At 38.6% G+C, this 15,311-nt stretch overlaps 1 protein-coding gene across 7 annotated transcripts in view; it reads right to left on the bottom strand.

Moving 5' to 3' along the window:
• ATAD2B (ATPase family AAA domain containing 2B) overlaps positions 1 to 15,311 on the bottom strand; it is a 177,561-nt gene that overhangs the window by 64,856 nt on the left and 97,394 nt on the right. For 5 of the 7 annotated variants that reach the window (XM_078852056.1, XM_073335846.2, XM_078852055.1 and 2 more), the window contains 5 exons: positions 12,676 to 12,808; positions 8,464 to 8,650; positions 2,246 to 2,431; positions 1,208 to 1,343; positions 685 to 881 (listed from right to left, as the gene is read on the bottom strand). In XM_078852056.1, the coding sequence (XP_078708182.1) occupies positions 685 to 881; positions 1,208 to 1,343; positions 2,246 to 2,431; positions 8,464 to 8,650; positions 12,676 to 12,808 (839 nt within the window). The remainder of the gene's footprint in view (positions 1 to 684; positions 882 to 1,207; positions 1,344 to 2,245; positions 2,432 to 8,463; positions 8,651 to 12,675; positions 12,809 to 15,311) is intronic. The other 2 variants (XM_078852053.1, XM_078852054.1) reach the window with 1 other exon arrangement.

The raw sequence follows: 15,311 nt of genomic DNA, 5'->3' as shown, positions 1-15,311 counted from the left end.
ATTAATTCCAAATACATCCTGGCAGCAGATTTGATGAATAAGGTGCTACCATTTTTATAATGCTGATTTTCAGAGTGGAAAAGCAACTTCGACTAGTACAGGCTAGAGCAGGAATCAGCAACATTTAGCACACAGCGTCAGGGAAAGCCGCTGGTGGGCCGAGACGGTTTGTTTACCTGCAGCGTCCACAGGTTCAGCAGATCGCAGCTCCCACTGGCCATGGTTCGCTGTCCCAGGCCAATGGGGGCTGTGGGAAGTAGCACAGGCTGAGCGATGTGCTGGTCGCCGCTTCCTGCAGCCCCCATTGGCCTGAGACAGTGAACCGTGGCCAGTGGGAGCTGCGATCGGCCGAACCTGCGGACGCTGCAGGTAAACAAACCATCCAGGCCCACCAGCAGCTTTCCCGGACGTGCCGCATGCCAAAGATTGCCGATTCCTGGGCTAGAGTAATACAAGTTTTTTTGCTGAACCAGTAGTGTGTCCAAAAATATGCTTCTGATCACTCTCACTGTGGTACAGAAGGTTATGACTAAGCCACCAGTGGATTACAGATAGGCAGAATTGGCTAGGTCATGGATATCAAGGATATCTGGGATAGTAATTTATTCACGCCCTTTTTAATTAATAATAATTTTTTTTTCTAATAGGTTCAACTTCATTTTTTGCACATTACTGAAACAAGACCTCTTCAATATCCACCGGTTTGCTGAAGATGTTAAAGCGTTTGTCTGTAGCCAGCCTCTTGGTAACATCCCTGAGAAACAACCGCAGTTCTCTCAATGTGTTCTCCTCCTGGTCCTCCATTCGTTGCTTTTCTGTTTCTGACAGCTGACGGGGAGGAGAGGGTAATGCAAGAGGAAGAACTTCCAGAGCACAAAGAGCTAGGGAAAAAAGGCAGGAAAAAGTCAGAAAGTATTTGTAAGAGGGCATTGAACGATTACCCCTTTCTGGACTTGCACAATGCAAAGGGGGTGGGGGTGGGGATTTCCCATTTTCCTTCCCACTTTTCAAACTTGACAATTTAAACTCCTCCCCATCTTACTCAGTATAATAGAAACATGCCAGTTCTGCACACTGATAAACTGTCAGTTGTTAATGACCCTAACTGCATTTCCCAAAACCATTTAAAAAGAAAAACATTTTACAGTACAAAACTTGATTCAAACAGATTCTCGCACTACTGTGGCTTTATTGTAAAGTAGCTTACCAGCCTGTTTCCTTTTGGGGGGGTGCATTGATGCCTGATTAAGAATTAACTCCTGGAAAAATCTCAGTCTGTCTTCTTCACTTGGTCTTTGAATATAAAAAACCTCTTCATACTGGATTCTAAAGATACACTTCACCTGCAAGAAAACAACGTCATGAAGAGTCAAAGGATTCAACATGTTCTTGAACTATCTGATCAATGTATATTTTAAACACAGAGGATCAACTTTTCAAAAGACGCAAACTGGCCATACTTGAGAAGTTACCAAACTATTTCCAAAGAAGCACAACGTCTCACGAAAGCTTATGCTCAGATAAATTGGTTAGTCTCTAAGGTGCCACAAGTACTCCTTTTCTTTTTGCAAATACAGACTAACACGGCTGTTACTCTGAAACAAGGAAAATGAATAATCTGGAATTGTTATTCAAGTTTCCATAACCTGTAAGTTAAAGGGGCAGTGCAGCAACAGTTGTTACTGCAATGATAGGAGGAGGAGAAAGAGAAAAGAACTTAGAAAAAAAATTGTATGAATACCTTAAGTTTTAAAAAAACTAAAGCTACACTGTAGTCGCTGAGTCTTACACTGCAGTATAATCCAGACTAACTCCACTGACTTCAATGGGTTTTTCTGGAATTATACCAGTGTAACAGAGCAAAATCTAACACACAGTCTAGAATAGCAGGAGCTCCTTTATGGAGATAAAAGAAGATGGAGATCATTCTTAGTTGCAGAGAAAATATTGTCACTTCAAATAAAGACAAAAGGATTTCAAGTTTGTTCTTTCGGATGTTTATTGTGCAAAGATAATGATTGCAAGAATTAGTACATATGAACTAACCTTAGACTTCATGCAAGGCAATTTTAGAGCTGAAATAAAATTAATTTAGCAATTTCAATGTGAGATATTTTTAAGTAAATTATAAGAACTAGAGCATAAAGTTCTGGTTATATACAACTGTTCTACATTAAAGTGTTCTAAATTCTTAAAAGACACACATTAGTAATGCTTCCACTCTCAAAAAATATTTAACACTCACCTCTTCAGGTAATTCACTATACATGGTTTCAGAGGTAGACAGCAGAAATATAGGAGAAAATGACGGTATGTCTTGCAGCAAAGTTAGAAAAGTAGCTCTCACAGTTTCACTGACAGCTTCCCACCAGTCACCAATATGAGGCATGTAAACAATACTTGGTACAGTTCTTCGAGCTTCGCGAAAGATCTAGTAAAGAGAAACACTAGTATTTAAAATCAGAAATTAAGTATTACGACACACAGTAAAAAATGAAAACCGTTATGGGCTTAAGTGGTGCCTTCAAAAGACATCCTCTCATCAGCTTAATTACCTCAAATTACAATAAAAATGCTTTCCATTAAAGTTTTTGTTATATTGAATATATATATTTGAATTCGAATATATTGTTTGCTTCATCGAATTACTTTAAGCCAGTATGCAATGCCATCCAAAACAGCTACAAGTCAACACCCTGTTTTAATAATCTATTATAACAAAGAACCAACAAGCAAAACACATGAAAAGTTAAACTGTATCACATTTTGTAGCAGAAGAGAAAAATATGAAATGTCACAAAAAATACAAGATGAAAGGTCATACCAGCTTTTTAAGATTCGTAAGCATTATACTGGGTCCATTAAGCAGCTTTGTTTTGGTTCAGATACTTGCAAATACAGTGCACTGAGTTGGTTGCTGGTGGTTAACCAAATAGAATGTTTGACAGGAGGACTGACATTTTTCAAGAGCAAGGAAACATTTTAATTAATTAACTTTAAGTTTCGGGTTTATCTTAGAATTTTAGCAGCTTTGCTATTATTCCCCATGGCCTGCTATTTTTTCCTCATAGGAGAGCCAGTGTTCCATGTATCTGTTACATCTCAAAATTTCACCCTCTATATCCAATTCTATGACTAAATAAAAAGTCAACTCAATTACCACTTCCCTTTGTCTTCTGGCAGCCCAGATATTCTGACATCACTATGATAGTAGAGCAAGAAATAATCCAGTTTATTTTAACAAGGTCGTACCTATTTGTAATTTTTTTTAAACGTTCATTTTATTTCTGGTGGCAGATTCCTCAAGTTGTTTCTTCAGCTTGAGCTGTACTGCCCACAATAACTGATACAAACTCTTTCAACTCCTTCCTGGTGATTACTATTGATTCCATTCAGTTTGCCCAAAACACTTATAGAAAAGAATGACAACTTAAGGATTCGCAAAAAGAAAAGGAGTACTTGTGGCACCTTAGAGACTAACCAATTTATTTGAGCATGAGCTTTCGTGAGCTACAGCTCACTTTGCTGTAGCTCACGAAAGCTTATGCTCATATAAACTTGTTAGTCTCTAAGGTGCCACAAGTACTTCTTTTCTTTTTGCAAATACAGACTAACACGGCTGTTACTCTGAAACTTAAGGATTGTCTTTCTGGTCCTAAGTTTGACTCCAATCAGGAGAGAGAGAGATAAGGATGCCATTCCTTTTTTACAACATTACAGCTTTGAATCTGAACTTTGGCCTTACTTGTTTACTTCTTCCAGCCATGCCCTCTTTTAGGTGTTGAATGTAATGTTAAAAATAAAGCTATCACACACATAAATTGTTTGTGATAATTCCGCGAAGCTTCTCTTCCACACAGCTGCTTGTTAACAGCATTATGGGACTCCAGCCACACACTAAACTGATAATGTGTGCACAGAACACAGATTGTTTAATGAAAAGAATGTGTATGTGCGTGTGTGTATGTGCACGTGTGTAACACACACAACATTGCAACAAAACAGAAACTTCCTACTATAAGACAGGTGAAAGACTTCAGTGGCCTTCTAGTGATTCTGTCTACCATTTTTATCTGCCTTAATTGGCATGTGTAAATTAAGGTTTAAAACGACTAAATATATATTGTCAAGATCAGCAGCCTTAAAATTCAACTCACTCTTATTTCTGGTATCTGTTTACAAATAATATGCAATTTTTGGTATGAGTTTCTCTCAACACATGCTTCAATTCTTTTTTTCCCCCATTTTCATAAATTCAATCCCTTTGTTAAGTATGAAAAATACAGTGCCTCTTGTACCTCCCCAAATTTACACCATTTACTGAGTATTAGGGCTGTCAAACAATAAAAAAAAATTGCGATTAATCGCGCGATTAAAAAAATAATTGCAATTCATTGCAGTTTTAATCGCACTGTTAAACAATAGAATACCATTTATTTAAATATTTTGGGTGTTTTCTACATTTTCAAATATATTGATTTCAATTACAACACAGAATACAAAGTGTACAGTGCTCACTTTATATTATTTGATTACAAATATTTGCACTGTTAAAAAACAAAAATAGTATTTTTCAATTCACCTCACACAAGTACCGTAGTGCAATCTCTTTAGTGCAATTTAAAAATGCAGAATTTTTATTTACATAACTGCATTCAAAAACAAAACAATATAAAATTTAGAGCCAATAAGTCCAATCAGTCCTACTTCATGTTCAGCCAATTGCTAAGACAAACAAGTTTGTTTATATTTATAGGACATAATGCTGCCCATTTCTTATTTAAATCACCTGAAAGCGAGAACAGGCATTCACATGCTACTGTTGTACTGACATTTCAAGGTATTTACATGCCAGATATGCTAAGCATTTGTATGCCCCTTCATGCTTTGTCCACCATTCTAGAGGACGTTTCCAAGCTCATGATAGGTTCTGCTCGATAATGATGCAAAGCAGTGCGGACCAACGCATGTTCATTTTCATCATCTGAATCAGATGCCACCAACAGAAGGTTGATTTTCTTTTTGGGGGGGTTCAGATTCTGTAGTTTCTGCATTGAAGTGTTGCTCTTTTAAGACTTCTGACAGCATGTGCTACACCTCACCCATCTCAGATTTTGGAAGGCATTGCAGATTCTTAAACCTTGGGTCGAGTGCTGTAGCTATCTTTAGAAATCTCACATTGGTAACTTCTTTGCTTTTGTCTACTCTGCAGTTAAAGTGTTCTTAAATTGAACAACACGAGCTGGGTCATCAGCCGAGGCTGCCATAACACAAACAGACTAACACGGCTGTTACTCTGAAACCTAACAAAATATATGGCAGCATGTGGGTAAAACCACAGAGCAGGAGACATAGAATTCTCCCCCAAGGAGTTCAGTCACAAATTTAATTAACGCATTTGTAACAGGGCCTCCTTGGTCCTGCATCTGTCTCAGTCAACAAAGCTGGTTCAGCGCCCTGTGCAATTTATTTATAATTGCGTCCCACCACCTTCATAGAATACCTTGCGCCTTTACAAGCAGGGGGAGAGCAATCTCTCTCTCTCACTGCCTGCTTTCCCTCCTTTTCATTTCCTTCCTGTGCCTATGTGTGGGCTCTGGCTAATGGCTTAATTAGCCTTTCTGCCTTGGCCCACCCATTAACTAGGCACAGCTCTGTCTCATCAGCTCCAATCTGCTATGCCTGATTGGAGCTGCTGTGAACAGAGTGCTGACTCAGGGTTTCCAACCTAGAACTCTGTCACAGCATTATTTTTTTTAACAAGCATCATCAGCATGGAAGCATGTCTTCTGGAATGGCGGCCAAAGCATGAAGGGGCATATGAGTGTTTATCATATCTGGCATGAAAATACCTTGCAATGCCAGTACAAAGGTGCCATGTGAATTCCTGTTTTCACTTTCAGAAACAGGAAGCATTATCTCCCATATATGTAAACAAACTTGCTTGTCTGAGCAATTGGCTGAACAAGAAGTAGGACTGAGTGGACATCTATGCTCTAAAATTTTGCAGTTTTGTTTTTGAGTGCAAAAAAAATCTACATAGGTAAGTTGCACTTTCACAATAAAGAGACTGCACTACAGTACTTGTTGAGGTGAACTGAAAAATACAATTTCTTTTGTTTATCTTTTTACAGTGCAAATATTTGTAATCAAAACTAATATAAAGTGAGCACTGTACAATTTGTATTCTGTGTTGTAATTGAAATCAATATATTTGAAAATGCACAAAAACATCCAAAAATATTTATAATAAATTTCAATTGGTAGTCTATTACTGTTTAACTAGTGCAATTAAAACTGCGATTAATCGTGATTAATTTTTTTAATCGAGTTAATTTGTTTTGAGTTAATCACTTGAGTTAACTATGATTAACTGACAGCCCTACTGAGTATAGAATGACTTTTCTGAGAATTTACAAGCACATCCATTAGCGCAGGCCCACACAGCACAGAGGTATTGAGACCCAGGGACTGGCTTCCCCTGCCTTCCCTTCCCATAACCATAGGCACACTAATCCAGTATTCTAATCAATAAATCAACTGCAAATTAAAAGTCATTCACCTGAACACCTTAGTTGCTTTGTGTTGCTCCGGCACAGCAAAATAGCTGTAAACTCACCATAACTGGCCTGTATATTCTGGCATAGCAAAGGATCTGCCCTTAACAGTTAAAATTACAACAAAATATTTAAGGTAGATATTATATATTTTCAAATCATCAGAAATATTGCATGATAGCATTCCCTTTGGGTTTCAGGTTTAAAGATCATACATGAAATTTTAAATTTGTAAAAGACAAGGAAATTCCAAGAAAAAAAATGTTAAAAACAAAGTTAAGGCTTAGAGTACATAGGAGTAAATTTAGGATTAAAAAAATTACATGACATTTTACCCTTGTGTTACTAATACACTTTTAACATTAACCTTAATACTTTTAAGCAATTTTTTGTCTTGCATAGATCTAGATATCAAATGGAATCAGGCATAAGCAACTCTCAATGAAAAAACAGTATTCTTAAGCCATAAAAATATTTTAGTAATTAGACTTGATTTTCATGCTTCTTATAAGCATGAGTAATATTTGTAATGAAAGATTTCAAGAAAAGTCATGTTCTCCAGTTCTGGGTTATCTCATAAAAATACATTTACGATCACATCATATTGTAGGTGCACATCTAGTGGGTCCTCACTCCATATACCTTTACCCCCACCCACACTCTGCCCTATTCACTTCTCACTTCCTTTCTTAATCTCAGTATCCTCTCCTTCATATCTATCTCCTCCTCAATCTTCTTTTCACACAGATGAATAAGGTATCAACTGAATACTATTAACCCAAACTCCCAAACAGTGACTCTCAGACTTTTTAGGAACATAGGATGTAAATAATAAATCTGACTATTTTAAAAAGCTTTCATGAATACTTTTATGTGTTTATTTCCTTGTCAATGAAAACAGATTTCTGTGCACACACAGTTCAAACAAAGCTATAGAAACCAGTTTTCCTCAGAAGTTACAAGGTACTGCACGGCTATAATGCAGGTGTGGCGGCACATGAAGATGGAAGTCCATTCTAACAGTCCCTTGCAAGTCGTCTTCCTTTGGCAAGAATCAGTATAGGAGAATTTAGCCTTCTTAAATCCCTCAAAATTGCATCTTCCAAACTCATTTGTGGTCAGTCTAATGCTCCACTTCCTTCAACCTCAGCTCTACAAATTTTCTATGAAAACTTATCTTCTTTTGCATGCTAGACATAACCCCACTATTGCAGTTGTATGCATCCGATGAAGTGAGCTGTAGCTCACGAAAGCTTATGCTCAAATAAATTGGTTAGTCTCTAAGGTGCCGCAAGTACTCCTTTTCTTATTGCAGTTTTGTTCTCACCTGATGCAAGACTGCAAATCTCCAGGATCAGTCAAATATTTTCTCATTTGTGACAAAAATCAAACAAACGGACATCAAGAATACACCATAACTTCTGATTATGAAAACTTTTGTTTACTCTCCTTAACTGTTTTTAACGGCTCTGTTCTGCTCCACATAGGAATGTTCAACACAGAATTGACTACATGTCTTGTCTTAGTTGTCACACAGACATCCTGCTGCCCAAGCAGGACTTTGAGACTGATCTAACATATGACTTCTTCAGATATTGAACCTTCTGCTGTTATCCGACTACCAAGACAGATAAAACTGTTTACACATTCAGTGTCATTGCCATCTACATGCAGCATCAACAGAAAAATCAGAATTCCTAATTATAAAACTATAAAAACTTTAACAAAAGGTTTTTAATGTTAGCATATTAGAATGTTCCTCTGCTTTAGCTTGCAATGGCACATGCACACTGTCTTTTATCCAAAAGACCATAATTGTGCATATCATACTTTATTGGAAATAAGCTTGAATAAAACCAGAGCTGGCATCAATGCTCTATGATGCTCAGATATTATGTAGACTCACCTGTGCACATGATTCTTCAGGTGTTTTGGCACTAACTGAATAAAGTGCTGGCAGATCTAGCCTGTGTACAGAGAATTTTTCAAGAGAGTGCAATAGTGCTGGAGCAAGGTGAGAAGTTTGACCAGAACCTCTCTCTCCTGATAGCAGTAATCTTGGCCTATAAGAGGTTGGCTGATGGTAAGCAGACCTATAACAGAAGTAATATTTTAAAAATATCACCATGCATCATTATGTATACATATATGTTTATCTATACAGAGTTCCTGGTGTTTCAGCTTTTATTTAGTAATTTTTAAAATTTTAATTCTTTTAGACTTTTTTAAAATGTCATCTCAACTCTGAAACCTGTCAACTATTATGATAATAGAGATCTTCTACTGGAGATCCTACAATGATTGTACTGTGCTAACTTTGGCATGCCTCAGTTCCAGCACTGATTACCTTAGGTCTTGTCTATACACACAGTTGCAACAGTGTAACTGATTAGAAACTGATTTAATTAATCAGTGCAAAATCTGTGTGGGTATTATTAAAATGATGCAATCCTAGATTATAATCAACTGTCTTAAATCTATTCCTTACCAAGAGAAGCTAAATCAATATAATCACTCTTAAAGCCATTTAAAGGTTCACACAAGAGTTTGCATGTGTTTAAAAATGCGGCTTTAGAGTACTGCATTTTTGCGGATTGCAGCTTGGATACAGATACAAATTGTGTATCTGTGCAGAGCTCTACACACCCGCCCAAATGGAGCAGCTGTCACCCAGCTCTCAAGCTCCAGCTTGGCTCTCTGAATCACGCAGCAGCGGGCTGCAATATGTGGCAATAGTCCGCTGGGAAATCTGTGAGTTGTAGTCCCCAGCTTGCTAGGATGGAGGAGGGAAACTATAACTCTCAGAAGGGAGTGAGCCAAGAACCACTTTGAAAGAGGTGTAGTTGTACTTTAAACTAGCAGGCAGCAAGGGAAAGCGTTGTGGAGAGAGTAGTTGTTGCCACTGTCTGTCCCGGCCGGGTCTGTGTGCGTTAGATCCATCACAGCTGCATAGGAGTGTCTGAACCCCGCACTGTGATGGCAGCCCTGCATACGAGGGCCCAGGATTGTACACTCCCTGTCCAGAGCAGGGAAGGAAATATAATAGGGGAGTAACAGGCTGTGGGGCAGGAGGTCTCTGGGGAGAAGTGGGGAGCGATAGGAGGTTGGGGGCTTGGCATAGCCCTGTGCAGCCGTTAGTAGAACGCTGCAAATCCACGGATAATTTTTGTGGATTGCGGATCGGATGCGGATATAAACACTAGCTTTAGTCATGTGTGTAGCAAGGCTTTAGCTAACAAAGGTTACTTTTTAGCAGCCCAGAAAAACCAAAAAGACAATATTTTTCATCCTTTGAAGTACCTGTCAGCTCTCTAAAAGGAAGTTTTGCTGTTTATTTTCTGGGGGGGGGTTAAGTGATAGTAGGTGAAGATATAAAATTATCTAAGTAATTTTGTCTGCTCTAAGAACAAAGTGAAATTGACTCGTCAGTTTTCAGAGTTAAAAATATTGCACAGGGGCTGTTTATTTCATGCCAATGCATTTGTAACTGCCAAGACCCCAAGATTCAGCAAAGCACTTAAGAACATTCTTAAAAGTTAAGTACATTCTTAAGTCCCATCGATTTAAAAGGATTTACGAAAATGCTGAAGCACCTTACTGATTTAGGGTCTAGTATCTAGTTTAATATTTACCATATATACTTGTTCATAAGCCGAATATTTTTGGTAAAAAGTGACGCATCAAAGAGCGGGGGTCGGCTTATAAACAGACCTACACCAAAATTTGATGATTTTAAACTCTATGAAATCATTGAATTGAATATCTAATACATTGTCGTTTTGTTTACCTGGAGCATCTGCAGGCACAGAGTTCCTCAGTTCCCTGTGGCCGCGGTTCACTGTTCCCAGCCAATGGAAACTGGGGGAAGTGGGGCGCTCCAGGTAAACAAAATGTCCCAACCCACCAGCGGCTTACCCTGACGGGCCAGGAGCCAAAGTCTGCCAACCCCTGAAATACAGGGTCGGCTTATGAAAGGGTCATACAGTTTTTACTATTTGTACCTATTCATCTTGGGGGGTCGGCGAACGAACGGGCTAATGAATGAGTATATACAGTATATTGCAAACTTCATACAAATGAGCTTCCAGTTGGGAACACACACTCCTTTAAAGGTTGCAAATGTGAGTCTATCAAATTACTCTGTATTTTTGTTGAAGGGCAAAAATCTTAAAGGCATCTAGCCAGGTATTGGGGGGGGAAGGGGTTTAAAGCAGTGTCTCATCCCATTAGTATTACTTGATTTGAAAGCTAAATTTTAAAATTAATTTAATTTTCTCTTTATTACTCTGTTTACTCTTTAAAATTCATTCAGACTGAAGAGTGAAACTAGATTACTCAATTTTACTTGGTTTAAGTTTTGAGTCAATCACTTTCTAGTTGCCACGCATTATACACAAAACTTGTCTTTCGCTTTACAGATCTGATGGGGAAGGTCATAAATCCATCCATCAAAAAAAAATGTAAAATGAAATTTAAAAATTAGTTAAAATGTGTCCTTTTTTTTCTCTTTTGTTTCAGCTGAAACCTGAATTTTGGGCCGGCAGTGCTTGACAATGTACCTTGAGGGAAACAGCAAGATCCCATTTTAAGCTAATCAGTTATTTTTAAGTTCATGTTACTGCAAATACTGTTTAATCATCACTGTTCAGAAATAAAAATTTTCTTTCTTCCACAAGATGGCTCTATCTTGACTGGCCTCACATTTTCTTTAGTGAAATAGGCATCAACAGACTCTATATAAAATATTACTCTAAACAATTCATATTAAAATTAACATTTCTAGGTTTTTGTTGCTGCATCCATCTTAATAAACAGTTGCGTTTCATCCAAATTTAATACACAAATTCTAACCTACAATGTCTCTGCAACTTTCCTTAGAAAAAGCACTGAAAAACACACAGAATGAGGAAAAAATTAAGAGGAGGCTTTTTGAAATACACCTCTATCCTGATATAACGCGGTCCTCTGGAGCCAAAAAAAATCTTACCGTGTAATAGGTGAAACCACGTTATATCGAACTTGCTTTGGCCTCGAGCATTTCTGTTATTAATAGTCACTTCCCGCCCCGACTGACCCCTCAGAACCCTTGACCCATCCAACACCCCCCCCGTCCCCTGACTGCCCCGACCGCTATCCACACCCCCGCCCCCTGACAGGCCCCCCGGGACTCCCATGGCCTATCCAACGCCCCCATTCCCTGACCGCCCCACCCCAGAACCTCCGAACCATCCAACCCCTACGCCCCCCAAGACCCTCTGCCCCTTATCCAACCCCTCAGCCCCGGCCCGGCACCCTTAACAAGCCACTCAGAGCAGCGTGTCGGAGCCAGTCACACTGACCCGCCAGAGCGCGCAGCCCCACCCCCAGAGCACTGCTTTACTGCGTTATATTCGAATTTGTGTTATATCGGGTCGCGTTATATTGAAGTAGAGGTGTACAAGGAAATCTGACCTGAAACAAACTAATTTGTAGTATCAGATTTAAATGCAATAAACATATATAAATAACTGATATTGGTACACTGAAGCTCAATAGTACATCTCAGTAAGAAAAAGCAGCCAATATGTTGCACACTTCATATTTTCCAAAATGCACCAGCATGTTTGCTTCCTTACTAAAACAGCTGGAGATTCAGGTTTAAATTCATAGATTTTAGATTCATAGCTAATGTCTGAAAAATATCTCAGGGGCTAAACATGGAAATTACATTCTTAAAATGCTATGGACCAAAGGCCAAACACTACTCTCGAATACCCATAGGCTGGTGGTAATACCACAAAGTCATTATAAAACATTTAAACGATTTTAGTTAAACTAAGGAGAACTTTCAAGCTAAATAGAGCTCAGTATGCAAAACAGATTTAACCAGCTCAGTTATGCACTCTTACTACTTCACAGGAGTGTGAATGGCTTAGAAAATTGCTCATAAAGGCTTCAACACAGAAATCTCTCCATAAACATATCCTGGTATTTTAAGCACATTTAGATATAAATATGAAGATGTTGCCATGAAGCACCTTTATAAACCCTTTCTTTGAATTCTAAGTGCAAAACAGCAGTGTATGACCTTAGAGTTTCAGATCTCCTATGAATTTCACAGCGAAATGCATATACTCACATTGTAAAATGAAGGTAGGGTTTATGTATAGCAGCTGACGATTGTTTCTTTGGTGATCCTGAGTGACAGCCCGTCTCAAAAATTGATGAAGCATTTTCATCCTCGCTATCGTCTAATATTAGACTTGGTGCATCTGTTCAAAATAAGATGTTTATTAATATTAGAGTTCTGTCACCTCTTGGTACACTTCAACAAACAACAAAAAGACATTGGAAGTTTCTTGGTTAAAAAAAGTTTAATAATATACTACCTGAAGTGGGAAGAATATGTCTAAATATCAGAAGGTATGTCTAAAATTACTACACGTGATTTCAGTAACCAGTACTACCAAGAATGTGTTAAAATACAGAGTTTAGTCAGAAATTCAAATGCCCTTTTACCATCAAGCACCTTGCCATTTTCATAATCATAAAGATACAAAAATAAGCTGTGTATTACAATAAATAAAATTGCTGGTTTAACTCATTACAAAATGCTTCCTCTTGATTTATTTTGATGCCAGATTCAACCGTTAAGTTATTGATTTGAACTTCCTTTGACTAGGCATAATTGTGCATAATAAATAAGCCCCCAAAATTTCAGAAGTATACTTCATATTTCAGTATTTTTCCTAGCAATAAAGCAGACAACTTATGTTTGGTAACGTGTTTCTATCACACAAATTTGACAAAGAATATCAAAATGGTCAATGTCAATTCAAGTCAACTTTGTTTTCATATCCTGGGGTCTTAATCTATTTTTGATTCCTTAAATTCAGTAGCTGAGAATGACTTGTTGTTGAACTATCTTTTATACAGGGCTTCTTAAATGAAAGTTAAAGACTGAATACAACAGAGAAGAAAGACTATTCAAGAAAGTAAACTGAAAAACCATGAACACATGGAGCCAATCAGAAAAGTCATTTGGTAGAAGATTCAGCATGACTGGAAATCTACATTCCAAATTAATTCAAGACAAACAGGGATGACAAAGTGAAAACCAACATTGTTAAATTGGAATTAAACTGGCAAGCATATACCAAGTAGCTGTCATTCAAACTCAAACAGAGAAAAGCAATTCTAGACATCACTTACTTATGCTAACAATCAACTGGAATGTGGCATATGAGCACAATATTTAAAACTATTACATGTAGAATCATAGAACTGTAGGACTGGAAGGGCCCTCAAGAGGTCATCTAGTCCAGTCCCCTGCACTCATGGCAGGACTAAGTATTATCTAAACCAGGCACGGCCAAACTGTGGCTCCCAGAGCCTCCCCCATACTCCCACCATGCTCCACCTACAAGACTGGGCAAGGGGGAGCGAGGGGCTTCTGCCCTGCAGCGGGGTGGTGGGACTAGGGGTTTTTCTCCTGTGGTGGGGTGGTGGGATTAATGGCTTCTGCCCTGCAGGGAGGGAGGTCTTGGGTCTTTAGCCCAGCTGGGGTGTATAAGAGAAGAAGCCCCGCATCACGACAGGCGCTGCCCTGCGGCGCAGGTTGTGCACGTCTTGCAGCTCTCAAACTTCTGAAGATTATTGTAAGTGCCTCGGAGGGTCAGTACGTTTGGCCACTCTTGATCTAAACCATCCCTGACAAGTATTTGTCCAAACTGCTCTTAAAAATCTCAAATGGTGGCGATTCCACAACCTCCCTGGGCAATTTATTCCAGGCTTAACCACTGTAACAGTTTGGAAGTTTTTTCTAATGTCCAACCTAAACTGCCCTTGTTGCAATTTAAGCCCATTGCCTCTTGTTTTATCCTCAGAGATTAAGGAGAAGAATTTTTCTCCCTCCTCTTTGTAACAACCTTTTATGTACCTGAAAACTGTTATCCTGTCCCTTTCTCAGCCTTCTCTTCTCCAGACTAAACAAACCCAATTTTTTCAATCTTCCCTCATAGGTCATGTTTTCTAGATCTTTAATCACGTTTGTAGCTCTTCTCTGGACTTTCTTCAATTTGTGCACCTTGGGCATCCAGAACTGGACACAATACTCCACTTGAGGCCTAATCAGCACAGAGTAGAGTGGAAGAATTGCTTCTTCTGTCTTCCTTACAACACTTCTGCTAATGCATCCCAGAACAATGTTCACTTTTTTTGCAATATTGTTATACTTTAGATTGCGATCCACTATGACCCCCAAATCCCTTTCTGCAGTACTCCCTCCTAGGCAATCATTTTCCATTTTGTGTGTGCGCAGCTGATTGTTCCTGCCTAAATGGAGTACTTTGCATTTGTCCTGATTGAATTTCATCCTATTTATTTCGGACCATTTCCTCCAGTTTGTCCAGGTCATTTGTATTTTTAATCCTATCCTCCAAAGCACTTGCAACCCCTCCCAGCTGGATATCATCCACAAATGTTATAAGTGAACTCTCTATGCCATTATCTAAATCATTGATGATGATATTGAAGAGAACAGGACCCAGAACTGATCTCTGCGGACCCCACTTCTTAAATCCTTCCAGCATGACTGTGAACCTCTGATAACTACTCTCTGGGAACAGTTTTCCAGCCAGTTATTCACTCACCTTAGAGTGTACCCATCATCTAGATTGTATTTCCCTAGTTTATGAAAAACTCATGCAAGACAGTATCAAAAAGCTTACTGAAGTCAAGACATACCATCTCTACCACTTCCCCACTATCCAGAAG

Source organism: Lepidochelys kempii, chromosome 3, assembly GCF_965140285.1.
Source record: "Lepidochelys kempii isolate rLepKem1 chromosome 3, rLepKem1.hap1, whole genome shotgun sequence".
NCBI lineage: Eukaryota > Metazoa > Chordata > Testudines > Cheloniidae > Lepidochelys > Lepidochelys kempii.
The sequence above is the reverse complement of the archived record's forward strand: the minus strand, read 5'-3'. Positions and strand labels throughout refer to the sequence as shown.